Genomic DNA, 26,755 nt, shown 5'->3' with positions numbered 1-26,755 from the left:
CCTATTTCAATGTGCTGCTGCTATTTTTTCTGAAAGATGAGACAGGATAGAGACAAATTAAGGGTTTGTGCTTTTTTACCTCGTTATTTATTTTAAGGATTTTCATTATCGGTGCAAACCTACATTGTAACTGTCTCCTGGCATAAAATTCTAGTTTGGCTGACTTGGTTACAGCTGGTATCCAGATGATTGTCAGACAGGGCCTATTCAAAGAGTAAGTGAATTATAAATACCACACCAGGTATGATTAAAGGCCTTAATCCCCTTGTGGGGGGTGTGAGGAGAATGATTCACTGGAACCCTAAAAGGGACAATGATACAGCTAGCCTAGTAACAGCAAACTTAATCAAACAGGTCTTTGCAGTCACTAATTATTACAGACTTGTGTTCCTATTAATACAATCCTTTTCCTTGCCCAGATCTGTGTTCTTTATTCCGTGAAGAATATTCTTGCTATTTAGGTGGTAAGCTTTTAAGGTCAGAGATGGTCTTTTTGTGCTCAATGGACCTTCAGGCATTTCCACAATACAAATAATAAATACTGTATTAAGTGTGTCAAGCATTGTTCCATTCTATATGAAATGTACCACATCGATTAAAACATGTCTCTGTGAATATTCTTGCAAGTTGTGTTTGCATCATCTGCAACCCATGTATTGGGTGTAAGTGGCAAGGTTTTGGTGGTGAGGCTGTAGGGGTGGCCTCTCTGAGCAGAGCCCAGCAGCTGCCCTGTGTCAGATCAGAGGCAGAATCTGGGGAGATCTGAGGATCTGGGGGGAGCTGCTGCCTGTGGGGGACCCGTGCTGGAGCAGTTTGCTCCTGGGGGATGGACGCTGTGGTACGGAGCCATGTGGGAGCAGTTCTTGAAGAGCTGCTGCCTGTGGGCAGCCCCCACAGGCTCAGTTCGGGAAGGATGGCATCCTGTGGGAGGGACCCCACGTGGAGCAGGGGAAGAGCATGAGGAGAAAGGCGGAATAGAGATAAGCATTAAGGATTGATATTAAAAATATATATATTTTTTTGGTTCTCACTGTTCTATTCTGTTATTAATTGTGAATAAATTTAATTAATTTTTCTCAAGTTGAGTCTGTTTTTCCCGTGACTGTAATCAGTGAGCAATCTCTTTTGTCCTTATTTCAACCCACGAGTTTTTTTTCATTGTATTTTCTCTCCTTGTCCCACAGAGGACTGGCATGAGAGAATGCCGTGGTGGGCACCTGATGACCAGCCAAGGCTAAGGGAGGGGGTGGTTGATAGCATATAGTCAAAGCATATTTGTTTTTTAATTCAGAGTACTTGGCAATTATATATAATGGAAAAACGATCATATTATTTTCTCAGCAATATTTTAAAAGGTAATAAATTTTCAGTATGGAAAAAAATGTTGCTCAGTGTGTTAGCTGGTAATAGTTCTCCTGCACGTGTTTGAAAATAGATCAGGTAACTTCTGAAGAAAGAAGAATATTCATGTGCATTTCAGTATCTGATTATTTGCAATTTTTCCACAGATATCAATGAATGTCAGTTACAGGGAGTATGCCCTAATGGTGAGTGTTTGAATACCATGGGCAGCTACAGATGTACCTGCAAAATGGGATTTGTGCCTGATCCTACCCTCTCAAGATGCATAGGTGAGTAATAGTGCCGATCAAAGATACTTAGTTCTAATTCATATGAGGATTCATATAACTGGCCACAACTTCCAAGCTGTCCCTGTCCTTTTTGCTACCCCTGCCTCTTCATGTCAGTTTATTTGCTTTATCTAGTCAGAGTGTTCATGTTTCTTTGCTGTTCCTGTCCCGGAAGCCTTGGACTCCACCAGTCGCCATCCAGGCTCCTTGCCATCTCTTCCTGTTTTTACTTGCTCAAAACCTTCAAGGCCCCATCCAGCCTCTTCGTACACTCTTGAGTTCTTCTCACCAGCGTGTAGTTCTCTTTCCCAAAATTCTTCTTTCCCCTCTCTGCTATATCCCAAGACCAAATCGCCTTTGTGACCTACCCTCCTCTCTTCCACTTCTGCAGCTTTATCCTGGGTAGTTTCCATTGTGGTTTTATAGAAGGACGAAAGGCACCTCCCTCAAATACCTCCTTTTTCCTTCCTCACTGGAAATTTTGAAATCCCTGCCATAAGAGCACCAGAACTTTTAGGGATGGAAGACTGCTACACAAAATGTTGATGTTAGCAAAACATCATTTTCCCAGGTCTAAGCTATGGGACAGTCTGTACAGTATTGCCTTAGATTTATGAAGTGTAGCAAAATCAGCTTGAACCAAAGAAAAGGATTGCAAAATACATTTCAAATGGTTTAAGTTCAATGAAGTTTAAGTAAGAGAAAGAAATTCTTACAGTGTTAAGTGTCAAGGAAACTGATAGGTATTGCTCATGCCACTACTTATTGTCAATAAAATGAAATTTCTTCAAATGTAAACCTTGTGATATGACCAAAAGAACATAAATTTTATTAGATATCATTTTATCATTTTTGTCTTTTTCAAAAGGGATAGATATTTCATCTTATGTCTCAATAATCTGACATTTTCTTACAGTGGGATTTTATGTGGTAGAGAAAATAAGTAAATCTGAACAATTTCCAAGAGAAGAACCTCTGATTTCTTCATAGTGTAAGATAAATTCCTGTGTTCCTGTAGCAAGACAAAATGATATAATGAAATGGTTCCATTACCATGGCACAATGCCTGCTTTTAACCAGTGTTTTAGTATGCAGTGCAAAATTATATATGGATAGTGTGCCCAATGGAGCACTGCACAGAGCTCTTGGTTAGCATTGTCTGGAGCTTGAAGAAGTGCGTGCTATGAGATTTAACCGGAAGTTAGCACAGACATTAGGAAGGAAAAGTAAGACAGAAGAACAATGAAAAAATACTATGTTTTTACATATCTGTAAGTCATGGGGCATAAAAAAAAAAAAAAGATGAACAAGAAAAAACAAGGTGTATGATTCAGCAGCTGTGTAGTTTAGACTTATACTGGAAAAATGCATGTGTGTGAGGGAAAAACCTTTTCCACTACAGTCTCGCCCTCTTGATTTTAACCAACTCTCCAGTGGCCTTTGTTGCCCCTCTGTCATGTTTTGTTTTTCCAGAGGTGCAGATATTTCTGAGAAACTACTTAAAAGCAGAGTAGCACTTGAGTTTACATATTTTGCACAAAAATCTCTTGAATATCCATGGAAGAATTATGACCCTGGTAAGACAGCACTGGAATTTCAGTGCTTGCACATAGTCCAAATTCAGCTGTTCTGGAATCAGGAAGATTGAGCATTTCATCCTTTTTGCATCCATTTCCAAGTATGCGTATCTGTGTTATGCTATCAGCATCTTTCATGAAACTATGATCTTACAGCTGTTTCACTCTGTTTCAAATATTACTTTTTCCTGCTGAAGGTAGGTAGGTAATATCTGAATATTACCAGGTAGTTAAGGTAAGATTAGATATCCAGGTAATAAAATAAATAATATAATAATATACACCTTTCATTATTTTTTGGTAAAATTATTCCATTGTTTATTATATTATAATATAATAAGTAATAATAAATATTTTATTCATCTCCAAAAGTTGTAATCTCTTGCACTTGGCTTAGGGGAAATGTAATCAAGCTTGGAATAAATATTTAAGAAACTTTATTTAGTTGCTTGTAGAACTGAAAAACTAAAGCCTATAAGTAAATGAATTGTTGTAAAGATGAAGGAAACACCCTTTAGGGCACCAGGGAGCTAGAGAAGAAGTACTATATAGTCATGCTGACAATTAACAGATTTCTATGCTTGTGTGTTTTTCCTGCTACATTTACTAAACATTCAGCCAAGGATGATCTTTGGTGCATTTTTCTCCTGATTAAGAAGGGTTAGAAATTCAGAAAGAATTAGGTGAAGGAAAAAGTTGTGAACAGCATGAATGCAAATATTTTCCTCTGTTAATCAGTTTTTACTTGGTTTGAGATCAACCACCTCTGCAAAAAAAAAAGGCCTAGAGAACAAGTGAATTTCTTTAAGTTTTTTTGGAAGAGTATAAGTAAAAAATACAACATTTCCTAAGCTCCTTACCTACCTCTAGATTTATAAAATAGTATAACCTGAAACCATAGGTGAATTCTTCCTTTTTTCACATAATAATGTTATTCTAGAGGTTAATGGCATTCAACTGCTGAGAAAGTTTTTCATCATTTGAAGAATTAAGCACCGCTTAATTTAATCCAGAAAAAAGGAGCAGTTTTTCATTTTTCCTTTTGCACATCATGTTGAAAATCAAATATTCTTTGTACTTTGAGGGTTAAGAGACTGTGATATCCAGGACTGTCAACTGTATGTGAATGTGGATGCATACATTAGAAAGCTGGATGGATGTTAGCTTCCCAATTACCACATACTAGTCATAGTTTATAGCCTTTGTCTCTTACCACAACTAAACTAAATGAAAAAAAAATTAATTATGTAATTGTCTCTTTTATAAAAGGTATAATGTCTGAGACTTAATCCTTTTGCAGACGTGTATATACATACATATATAGCTATAGCAGAATTTTCCAGAGGCTCTGTAGGTTGTCGCCACTGTATATTGCCAGTTACTGACCTTATTCGTAAGCAGTTGTACTTGTGTGCAGGTGAGGAAGCTGATTCTGGTTCTTCATTGTGGCAGCATAGAAACTGGTGGTTTGGTTTTTTTTTTCCTTTTTTTCTTTAAAATACATTTTGGTCTAGGATGGCTTGGAATCTAGAAGTGTTTGATGCCAAATAAAAATGTATTTTATAGTGTGATTATGCCTTGAGATAGGTGTTTGAAATAAATCTTTTGTAGAGGACAATATTAATGCATTTAACTGGTGTTGGAAATCCTGTGGTGATTCTCTGTTTTGCTTTTCATGTGACCAGCACCATCCTCTCTTCTACTTTCATTTCAGCTGATAGTCCTATGGTTGCTGAAGAGAAAGGACCCTGCTACCGGTTTGTTAGTGCAGGAAAACAATGCATGCATCCTCTTTCTGTTCAGCTCAGCAAGCAGCTTTGCTGTTGCAGTGTTGGCAAAGCCTGGGGCCCACACTGTGAGAAGTGTCCCCTCCCAGGAACAGGTAAGAACTGCCCATTAAAAGTATAAGCTCATGCCCACCCCATGTTTGTTACACATGCTTTAAAAAAATATCCAAGAATTGATTGAAAAATAAACCAGAAGTGTTCATCAGTAAATTATGACAGTTCTACTGTCATGATTACTATGTAATAATAGAATAATAAAATGTATACTGTCTTTGTTCACAAAGATTCATAATTTTAAAAAGTGATTAGATCAGTATTATATTTTGTCCAAATATCTGGTCAAATTAATCTTTTTTTAAAAGCATGATTGATCATTGCTTATTGTAATACATATGATGTCTAGCTTGTTCAGTATTTCAACACAGGTACTTGTAATGTGATCCCCTCTTACTGGAGTTGCTGCTGCAGATGTCACTCATAATACAAATTATGTATTTTTGTGGAGTATTGTATAAAAATTCAGATTTTCGAAAGTAACTAGTTGCTTTGGGAAATCCACAGCTAATATAAGCAGCATGATGAGAGTAGTGGATGTCTTACTTTTTAAAGCTGGGCATACAGAAATGGAAGTAACCAAAGTTTTTGAGCATTTCAATTGATATTTAAAGCCATTATATCCTGTGTGACTGCTAGGTTGCTAGCTCACTGATTAGGATTTTAAAATTCTAGTTAACTTTCAGGTAAATAATATTTCCATGGCTTTTTAATGCAGCAAGAACATATTCTCATCAGATGACTAGCAATTTAAATGCAGATGCTTTATGTCTATGAGAATATTGTGTGAAATTTTATGCCCAACTCCATATATACATTCTGAAGCTGAGAATATATCTTTTTTGCCAAGATGACTGCTCTCTTGTTATAAAAAAAAAAAAAAACGCTAAATATTATGTGCAATTGATTGTTTTAGTTACTTTTCTTAATGAAAAGACTTAAGAGACAATCTGGGAGTAGAAAATTCTGATGAGCTATGTGGGAAAAACTTTTCCCATTTCATGGCAAATTTCATGATTTAAAAACATGTTCCTTTCTATAACAGGTTAAATTCATAATGATCTTTCAGAGTTTTCAATGAAAAATGTGTGAAAGTGGGATATTCCAGAATGGGGTAATGTATTTGCTGCAGCATCCCATGTTAATTTAAGTCATTGGATTAAAGAGTCAACATCTCTCTCTCTGATAGCTTTTAAAGTAGTATGAAGTAGATCAGCTCTGAAAGACTAAGAAATGTCAGATATACATGCAGCTGTTGAGAACACTTACGTGAGCTATCTTAGAACAAGGCTCACATATCTATTCTGCATTTGAGAGAATATGACCCAAGTGAAGATTTCCTACATCCTGGGTATGCATCTGAAGGGACCAGATTTCTTACCCTCAATTAGGTGTTTTTGTGGCAAGTTTTGATATTAGCATTTTCCATTAAAAACTGTTTTGTTGATATGAATCCAATCAATCAATTTCATCCTTCATCTTCTCTATTACTAAGGCGCCATCTGAACACACTCCAAGAAGTGTAGTATCTATAGTAGAAAATCTCTCATGTATAATTCAATGACTTCATTTGTGGGGTATCTGTAGCTAGTATTTTGTGGTTTTAGTTTAGACGCCAATTTATTTTAGAACATTGATGTGTTTTCATAGCAGAATTTGGTGAACCTACCAATGTCCCACTCTGCACATCTCTTAAGAAGCTATAAGATATCACATTAGGCACTTGTGAGAGTAGATCTATGGTATTTCATCCTGACATAGCTTTACCTAGAGCAATGAGGACAATGAAGCCCTGCCCCCTCAAGACTTCTGAAGGCCCCCTGTCCATGACAGGAGTATAGCTATTGTCTTTGATGGGAACAAAGGCTGATCTGTGTTTCTTTTTCATTCTTGTCTTCCACTAGGACTGCAAAGACTGATGCTCATGTAGAGCAGCTACAGAGATCAGAGCAGGTGCTGCTGCCTGACTTTCATTACCTTTTAATGTAGCAGCCTTCTAAATGAGATTTTCTTGTACAAATGAGATTATTTCCTTTCTCTTCCAGTGTTGATTTGTTTTTTTATGATCGCCATCTTGTTTTTATCAAGCTCATTAGGGTCTTTGGAAGTAGAATTTGCATCAGGGCTGGTATGAGACCTCTGGTGTAGTCAAATGGGATCCTGTGAATGAATGTTGTTTCTGATTGATATTATTCTGTTCCTCTAGTGCAGGAGTGGTGAGACTTTCTTCTTTGGTTTCTGAAAAAAGGAAATGATAGAAATAGTAATTTTCGTTCCTTCCGCAATGTAAATGATGATGACAATTTGCATATTTAAATTTGTTCTCAGAAAGGATATAATGTTTGAAGAGGATTAATAAAAAAAAATTGATCTTGATAGATCATAATGATAGAGTAAACGTAACTGAACAAAGATGTTAAACTTCAGGGAAACCTTCAGGCAGAACATGCTTTTGAGAGAATGTTCAGTTATATAGTATGCGATGCATAGTTTGTCTAAATATCTTTTATAAAAATGTGTATACAATAGCAGATGAAATTTATTAGTGGTTTTCATTATATTTTCCACTATGTCAACATATTGCACTTTTAGACTCCTAAAAGGAATATTTTCCCATCCCAAATCTAGCTGCTTTTAAGGAAATCTGCCCTGGTGGAATGGGTTATACGGTTTCTGGCCCTCACAGAAACAAGCTATATCATCACCCTGCAGTTAGAGTACAGCCACCTGTCATTGGCAAGACCCCGATTACTCAACCTGTTGCTAAAGGTACTTCTCCTCCACCTCTCCCAGCAAAGGAAGAGCCAGTGGAGGCACTGACCTTCTCACAGAAAAGTGAGCCTGAGATGGCTGTGCAAGAAGGTGAGAGTGGGAAAATTTAGTCTTTCTATATTTCTGTGCATGTGTCTTCGATGGTATGTTTCTTTGCACAGTAGCTGTGTACAACACAAAGAGGAGTCACTTCCCACAGAAGAGCAGTCCATGTCCCAGAGTGTATTGTGTTACATGCTTTATTTCTGAAGTTTTATGTATAGCTCCCAGCAGATGCAGAGAACACCATGGAGAGAGAGAAAATGCTTTAGCCTGATTAATTTTTATGATAAGAAATAGTAAATATTTTTATGAAGATGTTTCTGAAATATAACAAAGGGTCCAACTCAGGCTTTGATTTACTAGTATTTGGGGTGGTAGGGATGAAGGGGTTATCAGCATCTTCCTTATACGCGCTCCTGTAGATTACCACCACCTGATGTGGGCGTCCTTCACTAGCTTGTGGTCTGGTTTCATCCCTGCAGCTGTGCACTCCCTCACCTGGACCATGCCAGATCAGCCCCCCTATGCTGGGCTGTTTAATAATCAGTTGATTCCTCTACAGTATTTCTCCAAGGCTTCGTGTGGTTTTCTACAACCCCCTCAAAGAACTTTTAGCAGCTGCAGTTGTCCTGAGTTTTAAACAAATGCAGAAACAAAGACATGCCGAAAGCAGCGCTACTGTAAATGCATTGCCAGCAAACTTGGCATGATCTAACTGTAGGCAAGCAGATATATGTTATATATGTTCCTGAAGAACCTTGTGATGATACTGAGTGCATAGTAAGCTGTTTCCAGGTAGCGCCTATGACACACGTCTGGCTGTTATTAGAAAGAGTTTCAGTCAGTTGACTTTGCAGAATTCTGTGCGATGTGGGTTACTTTCTTGTTAAAATTAATACTCTAGTTTTGCTTTCAAAACAAAAATGGAGCTAAACTGAAGCCGGTGAGAAAATAACCCATTCAAATATACCTATAGTCAATGCAGGTTTATATTATCTCACATAAACCTCTGGGTTTTTCTGTGTTACAAAGTGGTATGTCATTTACTAAAATATCAGTTGAGTAATTAGAAGGGTTGCCACGTTCTGGTAAATCTCAGAACGCAGAGAAACTGAAGAAAAAAAGTTTTAGTTTAAAAAACCCAAACACCTACCTTTACAAATGCTTGCTCTAAGTCAGTAATGATGCTTACAAATGTTTGAATTTTATATTCCATTTTTGGATATGTTAGAATTTTGTATTTTTAAAATTTTATTAGATCTAATCAGCCCCCCTGCTAATACTAAAGAAACTGAAGTGAGAAAGTGAGAAGAGAGAGGTTTTTCCATTTCTCTTCTGTGAAAAAAGTTGATTTTGAAAAGAAAGACACTCCTACAAGATTTTACAGAAATATATAGATTTCCATCCGTAAAAGACAAACTTAAAAAATGCAATCTGCGGTGGAAAATGAAAACCTGTATGAAATTTCTACCCCTCCTTCCTGGGGGAAAAAAAATAATAATTTTTGTGGGAAAAAGAAAACAAAAATACTTCTGCTTGCATAAAGAAAAGGCAAATTTTAAGCCTTTTTTAACAATGAATTAAAAAAAATGTTTAATTCTATACCATTATGATATTAATTTACCTTTAAAGTAAATACAAATGCTGATACTCTGTGGTAGGAATTTTAGGAGTTTAATCAGTTAGTAAGTTGTTAACCAGTGAGTTTTTTGAATTGTTTCAAAGGAAAAAGATCAGAAACCTGTAAGAAAGGTGAATATTAAAGTAAATAATGATAAGCGTTGGTTGGTGCATGGAATCTTAGTATGGTTTCAGGTTAGCTTTTAGATTTTCTTCAGGAACACTATTTCAAGTTTACATGATTTTGGGATAAGGTCAGAACCTGAAAGCTTTCTTTGATGGCAACAACCACTTTCCAATGTGATAGTAGTTTTAAATTGAATGTGTAAATAAGTGTTATGTGAAGACTGATTAATTTTCTTTTTTCTTTCTGGTTTTAGTGGCAACTGCAGCCCCTGATCAGGTAAAACATAATGTGATATATCAAGGAATTAGACTGCAGGTCATGTGTACAGGATGTGATATGGTAACTCTGAAAAGGGTTTAGGGTTCATGAGGAACAAACAACTCACTGTGGACTTACAGTGCAAATCCTGAGGCAGAAAGAGCTCATGTCGTTATTATATACAAAAACAGGCAGATAGAAATTAATCTCCCTTTGGTATTGGTAAAGGATCTAGTGCTGTATTGTTCTATCCAATTCTGGAGCCTGTATTTTAAGGAAGATATTTGAAATTGCAGACAGTATGAAGGAGAGTCACTGGTACTGACAGCGAGAGAAAATGAGTTGGAGTGAAACAGTATGAAGCTTTTAAAGACTATTTGCAACACCTGCTTAAGAGACTCATGTTAATGCCTGATTTGGTTTCAGTAGTTTTTTAGGATTGCTGTATATTCAGTGGAGAAGAGCAGGTGCTTATCTGTTTTAATTCCTCCATTCTGGAGGTTTTTGATCCTCTCCACTCAAGATAACAGAATTCATCAGGAGTAACTGCAGCTGTGCTTCATTTAATTTTCCTGAAGTCTTACAAGCATCTAATGCTTATGAAAATAAGGTATTCATTGTAATAGCTAAGAGAGAACTTTTCACAGTGTTCAGAGACTTACAGACATGTGACTATATACTTGTGTGATGCTGTACTGCAGCTAAATACTGTTTATAAGCAATTAAAGACCAGATGATGGGAGAGCTATGGAGTGACAAAGCCAAGAAGCTCCATGACATGTCTCCTTCAAATAAAATCAATTTTGAATTGTATGACATTGTTTAAGAATAGTATTCTGTGTTCTTTCATGCTTAAATTGGTGATGATTAATGATCTCCTATATGAAACCAGTCATGGGAGAATGTTAGCAGTTTCTCAAGCCAAGAGTTTGTGGGTTGTTATGATAGCCAAATTAAAACAATGCTTTCAGAATGTAAATTTCTAATTATTCTTTTAGGAATTAGTTTCACTCGATCAAGAAAAGCAAATCCTAGAGCCTGGACAGCCCCAGCTCTCTCCTGGAATTTCAACAATTAACCTGCATCCACAGTTTCCAGGTAACTTGTTCTGTCTGTTCTGACACACAGAAAGTGTTTGCACCTCTTCAAAGAGTAGAAAGATAGCAACGGTAACAGATTAATGAAAAAATTGACTGCAGTTTAATGAGCAATTTTTCCATGAGCAGAAAAAAAAAAAGAAATCTGAGGTGGGAAGAATTGAGAGGTTGCCATTGGTTGGGTGACATGTAAGTCACGTAAAGCAAAGATACATTATAGACAAAAATAATATCCTGGAGTATGTACATGAGAATTTTAATGTCAGCAGAGTTGAAGCTTTTATAACCCGTTCAAGAAGAAACTTTATGTAGGTGCCTTCTTGTAGATTTATGCATAGCTTTAGATGCAGAAATGTTACTATTGTTCTTGCTTTCTTCAGCATCTCATTTTTTTCAGAAGTGGTAAAATGATGGAAAACCCAATTATACTGCTTTTTTTTTTCTACTCCAGATCTAAGCAGAATAAACTAGTGAAAAGCTCCATAGTGTCTGGCTAGATCGGTATCATGTGTGGATGCTCTGAGTTGTTTGTTGTTGTTGTTTGTTTGTTTGTTTGTTTTTTTGTTTGTTTTTTGATGCAATTGACTTCCATTCCATGTCACACAGTAGTGATTGAGAAAACATCTCCTCCTCTGCCTGTTGAAGTTGCTCCTGAAGTCTCTACTTCGAGTGCAAGTCAAGTAATTGCACCTACTCAAGTTACAGGTATTGTACTTTGTATTTAGTACTAAAATAAGTTAGGAAATGACTGTGAATTCCTGACACTGTAACTTGTTCCACATTACTTCAGAATTAGAATAGCCAAGAGAGTATTGCTGTGGACAGAAAGGAGTGCTCTGTGGAAAGGTAGAAAGAGAGTACAGAAAAACACAGGAATGAGTGTACTATTACCAGAGCCAGGACTTGGACGTTCCCAGGCTGTACCTGCCATTTTTGTGCCCACAGATCAATGGTAGAATCAAAAATGAGTCATTCTACCTCAGATTACCCAATCTGGAACTGAAATCCTATAGTTGATGTTCATATTTGCAATCTTGTGTGAATTGCAAAGACAAATATGCAGGTACAGTATTTTCAATGGTTTAAAAAGATGCACAACACTATTTTGGTGCATTCAAAATGCCTGATTCAGAGGGCCTCTGTTTTATAACTGGGGTTTCTAGGCACTACCACGATTCAGAAAGTAGCAGTAAGTTAAGACTGAACAGTCAGTGAAGTGAATATTATCAAGCAGAACAGGTACAGTTCAGTCTAGTGGATGTAGTCTCTGCTAGAATACAGACTAGGTATGCTGTTGGAGGGGAGTGCTTCAAATAGTGACAAGACAAAAGGAACACCCTGATGCAAGCTGTGCTGTCAGAAAAGTAGTCAGCAGCAGCTAAATAGAAGAGACAGTGGATGAAGTAGCAAAGTTCACTGTTATGTTGTTCAAGGGAGCAGCAGTAGAAAATGTGAAAGACACGGAAATGGGATAGAGGAAGTGTATACTTTTTTTTTTTTTTCCTTCATGACCACAAAGAGGCCTGTGCAGGTAGAGAATATAACAAACAGTAGTTATCAGTGGAGGTGTTGAGTGATCTGGGTGAAAGAAATGCTGAAAAGCAATATCCTACTATATTCTGAGCTACTAAATGAAGGGTTGTGGACTAAATACATTCCAAGTCAAGACAGCAACAGCAAGACAGAGAGATTATGCCAGACTCCAGATGGGATGATGGATGGTGAGTTTCACCCACAGTCTGTCTCCCTTCTACAAAACTGTGGTAGAAGTCATTTTTGGCAATGACAAAGCAGGATTATAGGTGAACTAAAATTCATGTCATTATCCCCATTTCGTCCCTTGACACAGAAAGCAGCTGTTAGAAAGCATCACAAACCATTTTGGATATCTGGAGCAGAAACTCTCCCAAGTAAAGTGAATTACAAAGACCCTTTCTCTTTGAAACTGAAGGGTATTATTTCTGATGTGATTCTGCTAGAAGCAGAAGCAAGCAGACTGGACTGTTCCTTCAAAGTTCCAGCTTTTTCTTTCTCTCTGTACTCATTTTTTCCACACATGAAAGCTGTGTGAAGGAAGGCCTTCCTTTTGAAATCTTTCGTCTTGTCTGTGCAGCTAATGCTGTCCTTCAGAGGTTCATTGCATTTTAAAATTGAAATTATGATAAGCCAGGAAAAAACTTCGTTTTTTTTAAAGCAATCCACTTAAGATCTTCTGTGGAAATTCCTAGAATTTCGTGTGTGACATACATGGATGGGAGATGATTTCTCCACAGTTCATTTACAGCTTATATAACTGTAGGATTTTTCTCATCCATTTTTTATGCCAGAGAGTGCTTGCCAGTATGAGAGATTCTAGGCTATTCAAAGAATTATGTCATAGTTTTGTAGTTCAGTAATCTCTATATATTTTAAGTTTCTTTTTTCACAATGCTCAACTGAGTGCTCTGTGGCATAAAGTTGAAAGGCATTAACTTTGAAACAACAAGTGCATAGGGAAGTCTGTACTGCAATAATCATGGCCTCCCTTGTCTTTGTGCATAATTTTTTCTGCTGCTATTTTTGTCTTGTAAATTAAAGATGGTTCTATGTTTTTATATCAGTACCTCTCACATTACTAATTCTGGAGCACCTGTGGAAAAATTGTTCCATTTCAGTCATATATATTGCAGTACGGGTCTTTGTATCTCTGTTTGCTCCAGACCAGTGAACTTTCATGCTTTGGCATTCAAGCCCCATTTTAGCCCTTGTGCAGATATTTTAATATATATGTTGTTTGAACTTCATAATCATGTGAGAGCATGCTGATCTAGTTCAGAATGCTCTGCTGTCTCTGCATTCCTGTTTTATCTTTGTGTCTCTGTACATAGTGTTTTATCTGAGTACTAGGAGCTTTGACTGTTCCTCCCCTTGTAATATACTTGCATTGGGAGTAACTGATTCCAGTTGCCTGACAGTTGGCTTAGCCCACTAAGGCTTATGGAGAACTCTGAAGTTTTTCTTCCTGTAGGATCTGATACAATCTGTAGTTATCTCTGTGATTGTATATCGGTGTTGTTCCCAGCTACCATGACATCAACGTACGTGTTTACCCTCTAGACGTTTTGTTATCTAGACTGCCTTGTGAAGTACTTCCACGTCCCCTTCTGCATACCCTCTCAAAGGCAAGCAGTATGTTCCAAATGGTGTACTGAACATACAAGTCCTAGAACTTGTTTTGTTTATGGGAAACTGACAAATCTCTGCAACACATCTGATTTGCTTGAGGAATTTGACTCCTGCCATGTCAGTAGATATTTCATGTTTTGTGGTTGAGAGGAAATATTCCTCCTGAATTTTCTGCTTTAGCTCTTTGAGATCAGTGCAATGCCTGAGACTGCACCTTTTATCTCTGAGATTACCAGGGAGTAAACCTAGAACTTAGTTCTTCAGGAGAATACCCTGTGCTGTTGTGTTTTAAAGCACTCCAGTCTTTTTTGAAGGCTTCCGAGTGAATAACTGGTTATTTTCACCCCCTAATTCTGTCTCTTAAGAAATGAAAGTCTCCTGTTTGCAGAAAATAAATCTTCATACAGTGTAAGTAGATTAGTTTTGAGATGAGTTACAAGAGTTGCTTTTCTGACTGCCCTTGGCAAACATTACCTAGAAGGCTGAGCCCATGATTGTGTGCTTTCCTTGGTGCCTTTCACAATCCTGTTTTACATTTTCACTTGAAGTGAGTTCTGTACTTTTTTACTTCAAGACTTGAGTCTTACGTTTCTTCTGAGCTACTCTGTTTCCATTTTTGTTATGAAAATTCTGTGCTTTGTTGCCTCTTGTGTCTACAATATTTCTGGATTTTATATTTCCTTTCATGTTCTAAAAAAAATTGTAGAGCTTGAGTCCTATGTTGAAATTTCATTTTGCCCTTTCGCTTAGCATATGGATTTACAATGTATATTTGGACAATACAGTATTTATATACTAGGAAATAATGACTATTTATTAGGAAACAAAAAGGTGGCTCATCAAATAGGTTGCATAATAATTTTTCACTCTTTACATTTCTATTTTTCTTATTCAAAATCAAAATATTTGTGGGTTATTTTAATAGATGCTATGTACACCTCCAATATCCTTATTGAAAAAAATAAAGAAAAACACACAAGGTTATTCACAAATAAAACTTTTCTGAAAGAAATTCTCATGATCCACCCTTTTCAGAAGGGTTTCAAAAGTATTCATTCTTCTCACCCTTAATACAGAACATGTTGTAAATATATAGTATATAATAAGTGTGCTTTGAAAGGTTTACTTCTGGACAGTCAATACCCTGAATGCTACAATAGGAAAAGTAGTGAAAGATGCTTTAAACTAAGAATTTAGAGAGGTAGAATGTTTTTAAGTTTAAAAATGGAATTGATAAATGAGAATTTTAGTTTTCCCTTTATATGTTATCTTACTTCCCATAATAAAAGAACTCCGTGTTTTTTTAAATGTTTTCCTACATTAGCTTGACAACCACTCCCTTGTACATTCTTGTCCACAAGTGAGGTCTGTAGACAGTGCACACAGTCTACTGTGTATGAGAAGTGTACATGACTATGGTCTTTGAGGGGTGTAAACTTCATGGGATGTTGATCAACATGTTTTACAAAAAGCAGATGCAGAGTTACTGTAAGATCTATTTTGAAGCATTCTTATAAACATTTTTGTTTCTTCCTTTTTGATGTATTAAAGTTGTATTTGATGTATTAAAGTTGTCTTTTCTACATACATCCACGTGTCAAGAAGTAAAAATAACAGAAATGCAAATAATACTCCTGTCATAGCTGAAACTTGTCTAATTCATGGTTCTGTGTCCAAAGGGCCTGAAAATTTCACTTGCTATAAATCTGAAAACAAAAAAAGTCAATGTAGTATATATACGTGAGAGCACTGCAGTGTCAGATTGGCTAGTCTCAGAATTAACACAGGTTTTGAAGTAATTGCAATGTCCAGGTAAGTACTCTAAGATGCAGTATTGTATATGGTAGACATATCTACCTTGTAGTTCCTTGATTTGCATTCACAGAGTGAAATTGCACGTTTTAGTAAAAATTTATCTCTTAAAAGATGGCTTTCTTTCTTGAAGGCATGGCCAGTGTGGATGTTTGAGTTGTACACGACATATACAGGGCCTGAATCACCCTGCTGTTGGAGGTACAATTCTGTCCCCAGTTAAACCCTCCTGAATCTATGGCAAGAATAGAGATATTATCCTGTCCTTCTGCAAGCATTGAGCTGCCTCCTTCAATTACCTCTAATTAGTTTGTCAATCCCATATGAAAGCTTTACTAATTAGTAATGGTCAATGAGAATTTGGAAGTCAGCACTGCTGTGACTTTGCCCCTTCTGAAGGTCTGCTCCCTGCTTCCTTAGGGGGGGGGAGGAAGTTACTACACTGTTGTGAACTAACATCAGTTGAGAAAAAATGGTAGCTTTCCGTGTTCTTCTGGGTTTTGTTTCCTCAGGAAAAAGAGTGGAACTACAAATTGCTGTGTTCTATGAAGGAAATTAATTAGGTTATTATTTAATATAATAATTACTAAATGAAATAATCTGTTGTTCATATACAGTTTCAAATGTTCAGCTATATAAGACATAGTAAATGCAAGTGAGGTAAGATTTGCAAGATGAAATTCTAGATTGGGTAAAATAAACTGAATACAGTTAATTGAGGTGGTTTTGAGTGCCTTAGTTCTGCATCTTCAGATTTAGTTAAATTTAAATGTAATCTGTTTCTAAATAGTCTGAATAAATGATTCTTCTCTACAAATTATAACTTCTTAAGAAGTTACCATTTCATGCTGCTGTATAACCTTAATTTACTTTGCAACCAAATATATTCATTAATATTCTTAGCAGTAACACATTTACTTTGAGAATTTCCAAAACAACTCTAAGGACTTAGCATCCAATGCTGCCCTATCTGAATCTCCTTATCTTACAAAATATGTTCAAGCTGTTAGCTGATGTGTATTCTGTAAAAATAACAAGAAACCTACCACAGTTATTTTCATAACCTTTGCTGCAAAGATTAAATGGTGTGTGTGTATATATATATATATATATATATTTAGATTGCCTTTATTTTACTTTATTTTTTTGTGTACTCATTTATAGATTTTGGATGGGACATGAAAATATGTCACTAGGAAAAGCCTAGATAGTTTCTAGATCTTCCAGATAAGTTATTTATTACAGAAACCCAGGTTTTACAAACTTAGTTGCTTTCAGGCCCAATCTTTACTTGGATTACAGAATATTGTGCACATAAACAACTATGTGGGAGAGTTTAATGTTAAGATTTGTTTTGTTTGCTTAGAAATCAACGAGTGCACAGTTAATCCTGATATCTGTGGAGCAGGACACTGCGTTAATTTGCCTGTGGGATACACATGCATATGCTACGAGGGATACAAACTTAATGATCAGCAGACAAAATGCTCTGGTATGAATGCATGCTTTCAAAACTTTGAAATAATCACATTATGAAATGTTTGAAATGTAGAGTCTGATCAGGAGGAATACGCTACAGAGCAGTCAGGAGCTGATTCCTCTACTGGATGTTTCCAAACTACACAGAAGCTAGTTTTTGTATGTCAAATAAAATTTGCCAGCTTGTCTCTAATATAGCCTTTCACCACTCAGAACTGAATGTAAATTTAATTAAAGTTGAATGAAAGCCATTCCCTTTGTGAGATGAGAGAAAAAGTGATTAGACAGACCATTTCTTCGCGGTTTTGTATTAGGTATCTAAAATTGTCAGACTGCTAGGAAGAAATACACTTCTGTTTGGAGAAAGAATGACAGAAGTAATGCCTGTGTCTCAGAACAATTTGACCAGCTACCAGCTCTGCAGCTGAACTAAATCCGGTCACTTTGTTAGGCCTTTCCTTTCAACCACTTGCTGGAAAAAAAAGAGAATACTGTAAGCATCCCAGAAGCACATTAAGAGATCTGTAAGTGAGGTCTTTGTCCGCTCAAAGCCCAGACAGGCTCTGAATAAGCCATTTCAGATCTGGAAGCAGCCTATCAATCCCTTTCCTTGATTCAGAGTATGCTGGTTCCTCTGTAACTTGGATCAGGAAGACTTTATTATATCATGTTTCAAGACTATATACTATCAACTTTTCACACTACCTAAAATTCAGTAACTTCAAATTGATGCACAGGCTATCAGGTGTGACTGCCATATTAAAAAAAAATAATATTATTATTTCATTCTTCTATTTCATACAAATTGTATTAATGTATTATGCTTGCAGCTTGTGCTCAGCTTACACTCATGGTAGTGATTTGAATGGTAATCATGTCACATTCTTCAGGCCAATGCAATATTCATATAGTCTATGCCAGTAAGAGCATTTTTTTCCAACCAAAACTATTTAATGCATCTTTTTTGAAGCTTTAAGGGAGAGGAGTGCATATGCTTTTTCAAATAGTTAAAATAATTACAAGATCAATCCTTTCAAAAGCATGGTACAGAATGAACAAAAAGAATCACAACTAAATATGTTATTCTACAGTCTTACATTTTTATTTCTTTTATAGATATTAATGAGTGTAATCAGACACCTCATCTCTGTTCCCTTGGACGCTGTGAAAATACAGAAGGAAGTTTCCTATGTATTTGCCAAGCTGGATTCATGGCCAGTGAAGATGGAACTGACTGCGTTGGTAATTACTGCTCTACTTTGTAAAAAAAAATAAAAATAAAAATAAGCTTCTTGATTAATTTTCGTATTTTTATCCAACCCCCCCCAGAAGTCCCTTTTTCAACTTTTTTTCTAAATGTCATCGGTACTGGTCTGATGTCTGGAAGTGTTTTAAGTGTCTCTCACCAGGTATTGTGGAGAGGAAAGTATGTGAGTGGTTTCTCCTACTTTTCAAAATGATCATTTGTTGAAAAACAAGAATTTATTCAGTATCATATTTGTTTAGGAAAACTGCCATTTAGTAAAAACACTTTCTGTGGTGGGAAATACAAATATTCAAAACTCTTTCAATCTCTAGCTGCTTTAACAAACCGTATTTTTAAGCATAGCTGCAAACATCTGTGGACTTTACATAGTAACAGAAACACATTGAAGAAGCTGTGAACTTCCTTAGGTTAGCGCTCCCTTGAGCACAGCATGCACTCAGTGACAAGCAATGTGCTTGCAACCACAGAGGCGCTCACTGTACCTCTTCCTGCAGCCTGATTGTTTCTAGACTTTATTCTCCAGTCACATGCAATGAAGTAAAGATGAAACTGCTCAATAAGAAGTGCTTTAAGGCTGTGGCTTACAAACAGCTTGAAAGTTCGAGCTTTTTTATTTGTTTAACTAAAGAAAAGGTTAGGGGAGATGCAAGCATTTGGTAATTTTGTGGTGGAACAAAGTTTCTCTTAACTTCTCTTTTTCATCTCTGCAGATTTTGATGAATGTTCAAGGCCTCATACTTGTGGGGAAGGCTTCTGTATAAACACTGTTGGCTCGTATAGGTGTGAATATTGTGACAGTGGATACCAAATGAACAGGAGAGGGGAATGTGAAGGTAAGCTTGGACTCTTCACTGGTGGTAACACAGTAACGGTTGCCAAACCAAACAGTTGCAATAGGAGGAGCCATTTCATCATGATAACTGTTTTCTTATGGACTGCTCTTTCTGATCTCAGCAGTAAACTTTACACCTGTTTGTTTTTAAAGAAAGATGGTCATTAGAAATATTAAAACTATGCCACAGTGAATTTGCATGCTTATTATTTTTCTACTTGATACATTTCTTTTAAGTAATTTCTATCTCTATTTGCTATTTCTTTTCAGATGGAATCTCTTGGCACAGTAGTTTTATATCTATTGCGTTCAGAGTTCCTTTCCCCATTCCACTCTGTGCTTATTTCCATTGGTAATTTCTCTATCTTAAACTCACTGTTGGATTTCTCTAACATTTCTTCATTTAATTTGCCTTCAGGTCATTTTACTTCCCCACGTACAGCAGCTAAAAATGACAATGTTCAGAAGGATATTGGTTGTTTTATCTGCAGTATGTCTGGGACAATGAAGTGAAGTTACAATTTATTCATATCATAAAAAGTGCCAAATGTTACCACTGTTTGGAAAGATTAACATTGCCTGCTGTTCAAGGGAGGCTCTGCACAGAGGCTTGAGCTGCAAAGGGAGAATTCTCAGGGGGAGCAATCTTAAACAAGAAACCTTTTGCGTACTCTCCAACCTTTTCAGTTATTTGATTTCTGCAACTGTAATTCAATTCCTGTTATTTAGATTTAAGATGCTGCAAAGGAATTCCCCTGCTGAGGACAGAACCTGAAGTAGCTCATACTGTTTCATCTCAGGACAGCTATTTTAGCAGCTCTTGACATGGAATCTGTTAAGTTTATTACTATTCCCTCCTTACCTGTCCACTTTACAAAGCCTTTTGTTTCCAAAAGGATCCATTGTTTTTCCTAATAAACGTAAATAAATAAATAAATAAACAGAACAGGCAGCAAGTGATAAAATGAACTTTTCTCTTTTCCTTTTTCCCCTTTCCTCTTTCTTTTTCTTGTTTGGAAATGTATACCTAGCAGATATTTCATGTTGCAGGAGATCCTATGATGTCTGACCTTCAAAACTACGTGTTATTTTCCAGTGTGCTGTTTTTGCCTATTTTGTTGTTCTTTTTTTCATTTTCAATGGAATTGTGAACTAAAAACCACAGGCAGCTGTTTAATTTTAAACATAATTTTGTACATGCATTTTTCTAAGGTACTTATGACAGAATAAAATTGCTAACATGTTAGGTTGCCTAACAAATGATCAATGTAAAGCTGCTGTGGGTGTACTTGCTGCTCTGAGCATTGCTAAGAGATTCCACTTTCTACTCAGACATTTTTTTTTCTGTTTAATAAATGCTTTACACACTCTGCTCTTTCAACTGCTTTTGCAAATCTTCTCTGTCAGTCAGGAATGTATTGGACTCTAAAATAGGCTAAAAATCAGAATATCACAGTGCATCGAATTTCTTATTAGCTTGTATTTTAAGTAGTGTGGTGTAGTCCTCTATTATTTAGCTTAAAAATATGTAATCTCCAAAATCACATATTCTGCTGAAAGTTATTTAAGGTTGCTTTGGGGAAAAACCCTCCTACACTAAATCCATCAAACCAAGGAAATGACACGTTCAGGGAATCATTTCACCATGTCATTACACCTACACATTATAGTCACACTACTGACAGATTCCAAATTCCACAAATAACTTCTTTCCACCTCCTCCGCACATCAAAAACAAAGGTAAGAATCCTCCAAGCTGCACACAATACACACTGTTCATTTACATTTCCTCACCCTGTCGTAATTCTGCCTTCAAGCTATATCCACGCAAGCTGTGTTGTGGGCCCAGCTGGGGAGACAGTTTGCATACATGTTCTTCTCGCTAAGTTCGTTGTTCATGTAGAACAGTGTTACAGGCGTAGTGAAACGTTATTACATACAATTAATTATTCCTACAAAAACTTCTAGCGATTTCTTTAAGCTTTGAGCATTTAGACTTTATTTTGACTGAAAATTTCTGTGCAAAATGCATAATTCATGTTGTGTGTTTTGAAGGTGAATACAGTCCAGGCAGTTCTGAGAGCAGGTTTCAGAGGAAGGTTGTTTGTTATTTAAAATAAATAAATTTTAAAAATCTCACAGCTGCTTCACTAAGAAGCATTTGCAGGGCTGCATTGTAGAGGCTCAGGAGGCCTGGTGCTGTTTTTATGAGAAAGTACTCTGTTGGATTGTCATGTTTCTATACAAAAATGTGATTTGCACAGATCCAGTGTCTAGTTTGGAGCTGAGATGTCCAATTCTCTGAAGGTTGGAGCATTATCCAGTTAAAGTACAAGTGTTGGGGGCAAATTTCCCTCTGTGAAGCTTGTTCCCAAAACTAGGAGTAAATTGCTACCCTTAACACTCTGTGGTGGAGTAGCAGTCCTTAACTGCTGAAGACACAACATCTAGGCTTGGAGCAGAGATGTTAACTTAGGGAGCTGGTGTTAGAGATAACTTAGGCTCTGAATATTTCATTAGCTGCATGCACTGTGTGAAGCAAGTCTTAGGTAGAAAATATTATAATTGTATCATTACAGACCATGTCATAAAATGATATTCAAATCTGCAAGCAGGCTAGATTGAGGCTGCCCATGCAATTTTAATTCCGTTATCATCTAATCCACAGGTCACTCAACAGCAGCTTGTCTTTGAATGACAACTTTTGTATGCAGTCTCTTTTAGACTGAAAATATTGGATGTATTGGAATTTTCTTCAGTGCAGGATAAGAAGTTATTGGTAGATGCTCAGAGCCTGATCATGGGATATTTGAGCTTTTCAGGACCTATCTTGGTGCTTTTTCACGGGTAAACTGCAATCTCTTGTGATGCAACAAGTCCCTCTGTCACCCTAAATGCTGCCAGCCTCACAGAGATGTGTATGTTGCCTGTGCCTTCTTTCAGACATAATTAATTCCCTATTCCCTATAAGCAACTTGTTCGATTACCATTCACACAATTAAATTCATAGTCCCCATACTACTTTTCTGCATAACTTTAGGGGACACGAGACTACCAAATTTCTCTTTGCATTGAGAAGCCAGTAATTTTGTTGTTACTGCAGTGCGCTTACAAACATTCCTGAGAGAGACAATAGGAGGTAGGTACCTGAGGACATTTCGACATGGTAGAAGGGTGACACAAACAATGGTATTTATTCCCATCTAAGCCAGAAATCTGATCTGCTGTATGTTATACAGGGCCTACCAAGAAGTGGCAGTATAACAGAAAATTCAGATTCTGTTGCATGCACTGTTGTCTAATTTATTTCTCATAGATGCCCCTTCACTGGTACAAATCTCTACTAACTTGTACCTTCCTGGGTATCTTACAGAAAGTACAAAACTCTTTAAATTTATGAGTATAACATGAACTCAGTTGGAATAACCAGATTGGCTTATTGTTCAGTGTTCTGTTACGGTTTTGACCTATATTTTCTTTTATCTTCTCTTTTGAAGACATTGATGAATGCATGACCCCAACTACTTGTCCAGATGCACAGTGTGTTAATGCTCCTGGCTCTTACCAGTGCATTCCTTGCAGAGTGGGATTCAGAGGCTGGAATGGACAGTGCCATGGTATGTTCAGTACTGTTTGTATCTCTGGTTATAGTTCTTGTTCCAAGATGCTGTATTTCCTATTCCATCAATGTTAAAACCTGATGATAGCACTTGTGCCACGGTTCCCCATTTCATTCAATAATACTTGAAAATAAGAGAAATTGAATTTGAAATTATTTTAAGTTCTCAGACACAGGATGAATGAGGAAATATAGTTTTACTGTAGATAAATGAACATTAAATCTACACTGTAAATCATACAATTTCAGTTTTTTAAAAAATAAAATAGAAAATACAGGTCTGAAAGGGATGTATCATCAATGAAATGCTATGAAGCCATTTTTTGGAGGTATTTTGCAAATAGAAAAGTCATGAGAGTGCTAACACATCACTGTGACTGGTAGGCTTTTCAACAGGATATGGGAGTTTGCTCATAGCACATGTTAGTAATACCTTAATTATCTGTACTTCTAGCAAACCTTGTGTTATTCAGCACATCTTTTAACAGCTTGTCTTTCTCACTTTTGTTTAGTTTTTTTAGGACAGATTTTTCACATTGTTTTTGTCTATTTGTTTTTAATAGTTAGATTTTTTTTTTTCAAATCAATTTTTAGCTATTTGAGATAAGTAGAATTAATTTGAGAAAAGTGAATTAATGCACAAAAAGAAATTAAATCTTTTGCAATTTTGAGTGTTATTTCCTGTGGCACTGCTAGAAACTTGAATTTGACCTCAGTTGTGAAAGATCTGTCTGTTGTGAATATTCCTGTCTGCTCTGTGTGCATATACACATGTGCACTATAATTTGTGACAGTTGTTTGAGTAACCATGTTACTTAAACATAGAATGATAATACCCTACATAGGTAGTCTTTTCATTATTATTGTTGTTCAGATTGGCAGTGTATTTCAACAGTTTATTTCCTAATTGCTCCCCACTGCTGTGATTTGTTTCAGCTCATGAAGCAGTCTAAGAGCATTAAATTAACACTGGGAGGTGTGCGTCTACTGTGCTCCAACCACAAATGGGCTTTTGATCTTTGCAGCAAGACTAGAGCTAGGTTGCAGTGAAGCACCTGAAATATGTATGGTGTGGCTGTCAGAACCCGCCACTGTTTTTGTTGTACAGATTTTATCTTTTCAGTCACTCTGTTGGCCAATGAAGGCGTATTGTAGCACAGCATTTCTGTCTGAACATCCCTCTAACAATTTATCATCATGCCTTAGCTGCATTATTTGGTCTTATCATTTGAGTTATTGTGCAGGAAAGTATTTCTCAGGTAATTTGATAGGTATTAATTGAGTTATATCAAGCTATAAAATGTTTAAAAGAGATTGATGTTTTTCTCTTAGCACACATTTGTTGATACACATCTTTGTTTTGCTTCTTCCCACCTGCCTGGATTCCTGCAGTCCTTGCAAGGAATGTGGCACGTTCATTCTGTTCAAAGATTTCCTTTTATTTAATTTTTTCTTTTTTTTTTTTAATGTAAACTTACCTTCATTTTGTGTTCTTTTCTGATACTGAGTTTGATATCTATGCCTGTTTGTGAAAACAGCCTTGTTGAAAATTCCATGGTATACCTTTCGCTTGTTCCATTCTTGTTAACCAACTTAGTAGGAGTAGAATTGAGAGGCAAGAAATCATTGCTTTGCTCAGATTTACAAACAAATCTAATTCACGTAAGGGATAAGTATTTGTTCCAAGATGCAGATGCTTCTTTTCCTTTTATCACTGCATATAGTTTCCCTTTGTTTTGTGGAATGTTCTAAGCCTAGACGTCTCACTCACATCATTAGTGATGTGATCAGTCTTCATTTTCTGTTTATCCTAGACTTACATCATGTTGGAGATGAGCCATATGCATTTTAGAAAATGTAATGCAGACAGAGTTTGTCTTACAGCCTTTCAATATGGTATCATTTAAATACAGTGCAGAGGAAAATATATGCCAAGTTATCTATGATGGGTATTTAAGTCCATTGTTCCGTAAATTCAGTTGTTTCTGCTGTTAGTTTAGGTCAGTTGAAGCTCTGCTGTTTTTCCCCAGGGCTGTTTTCAGTATTTTATTTATTTATTTTTTTTTTACCTCAGCTCATTCCTCTGCTGGCACTTGATGCCCTAGAAAGTGTAGCATAACAATTCTACAGGTCTTTAGTGGTGTTTATATTTTAGCCTTACAGGATTTAAATCCAGGAACATATCTCCTGTCATTTAATGATGGCAAGTCTATCACTTCAGACTTATATAGAATATATTTAACTGCAGTTTAATTAGGAGTATCCAATGTGAGATGCATAGCGGAAGAAATTAAAATGACACCAGCACACCCTGCCTCCTTACTGTCTTGCAATTGCTGCTACTGTCCAAGATCCCATCATGTGTTTGTATTGTGCAGGGGCTATTTGAAATAATTATTTTTAAGTTTACACGCAATCCCTATTTTTTTAATTATTCTCTCTCCAAATACATACATTCTAATACAGTAATGTATCATGACATATAATGAAAATAAATAGTATCTGAATTTAGAGCACACTTCTGTGTATTAAGGAATAAATGGAAAAATAATAAAAAGGCTTACAAAAATTTCTAGACCACTTCATCCTCATTGTTATTACTGTGGTGAATTTTGCAGCTACACAGTTAACTAAGAATATTCTGCTTGCAAAGTGTTAGGAATGTGGTCAAGAGGTTTCAAAACTAATACAGAGGTCAGCAGAGCTGATCCATATACTCCTAGCCCTGCTGCAAGGAACTTTGATAGAATCAGGTACAGCTCTGGACTTCACCTTTGAAGACCTAGATTCTGTTCCTGGCTTTTTTGCTGGTTTTACGGGGAAGTCTCTTGATCTTTTAGTCCCACCTGAAAAACAGAAATTATATTGCCAACTTTGTTTTCAAGTAGCTTGGAGAAAAGCAGATGACAAGCAATCTGTAAGAAGCAGGTTTGTTATTCATTTGGAAGTTTTTTTGCCTAACTGCTGAGTTAGGTTCTCTGTGTTCTCCATTTTGTTCAGTGAGGTCATTTTGAATTGGTAGGAAGGAATCTTAGAAATCAGTCTTGCAGAAGGATGGAAGTAGTATTGCCTACTGAACTGCCATAGCAGAAGACTTGCAGATCTGTGCTGTCATCAGGGTGGAGGCCACTTCGTATTCTTAGCCAGCCTCTAACAAAGGGGCTTTATTGACAGAGACAGATCATTTGAAATATGGATAATAATGGTGGTTTCATTTGTGTCTGAGCATGGATGGGCTTTGTCAAAAGCTGGATTGTACAGTACCATGTGAAGAGCTATGAGTGGTAAATAAATGTAAATAAATAAAGGAAAATAATAAAATAAAGGTAAATAAATAAAGGAAAATACTCGCTGCAGATATTCAGAATAGCTAATAAGAGTTATGAGATGAATTAAAGATTTTTAATCTTTTTCCATCTCTCCCTGTTCTACAGCTGCCTATAGCTCAAGTGCCTCAAATAATCAGTAGTTTTACTTTATGTTGACAGATTTTGTGTGCTTTATGGTGGCAAAAGACAGTATAATTGAGAGTAATATGATTTCTGACATAAAAGCAAATAAGGTTTATTTTCTTCTGTTTCATTAGAGCTGAAAAATACATTTTTTTCCATAGAAA

The 26,755-nt window shown here is 36.4% G+C and overlaps 1 protein-coding gene across 12 annotated transcripts in view; it reads left to right on the top strand.

The window, feature by feature from the left end:
• Positions 1-26,755, top strand: part of LTBP1 (latent transforming growth factor beta binding protein 1) — a 203,104-nt gene that overhangs the window by 121,711 nt on the left and 54,638 nt on the right. For 3 of the 12 annotated variants that reach the window (XM_080588431.1, XM_080588428.1, XM_080588423.1), the window contains 10 exons: positions 1,509-1,631; positions 4,923-5,090; positions 7,843-7,911; positions 9,864-9,886; positions 10,867-10,966; positions 11,575-11,670; positions 17,309-17,434; positions 18,538-18,663; positions 19,399-19,521; positions 23,018-23,137. In XM_080588431.1, the coding sequence (XP_080444557.1) occupies positions 1,509-1,631; positions 4,923-5,090; positions 7,843-7,911; positions 9,864-9,886; positions 10,867-10,966; positions 11,575-11,670; positions 17,309-17,434; positions 18,538-18,663; positions 19,399-19,521; positions 23,018-23,137 (1,074 nt within the window). Of the gene's footprint in view, positions 1-1,508; positions 1,632-4,922; positions 5,091-7,677; positions 7,912-9,863; positions 9,887-10,866; positions 10,967-11,571; positions 11,671-17,308; positions 17,435-18,537; positions 18,664-19,398; positions 19,522-23,017; positions 23,138-26,755 lie in introns of all 12 variants that reach the window. The other 9 variants (XM_080588426.1, XM_080588424.1, XM_080588422.1 and 6 more) reach the window with 5 other exon arrangements.

Source organism: Anser brachyrhynchus, assembly GCF_964034855.1.
Source record: "Anser brachyrhynchus genome assembly, chromosome: 3".
NCBI classification, from domain to species: domain Eukaryota; kingdom Metazoa; phylum Chordata; class Aves; order Anseriformes; family Anatidae; genus Anser; species Anser brachyrhynchus.
The sequence above is the reverse complement of the archived record's forward strand: the minus strand, read 5'-3'. Positions and strand labels throughout refer to the sequence as shown.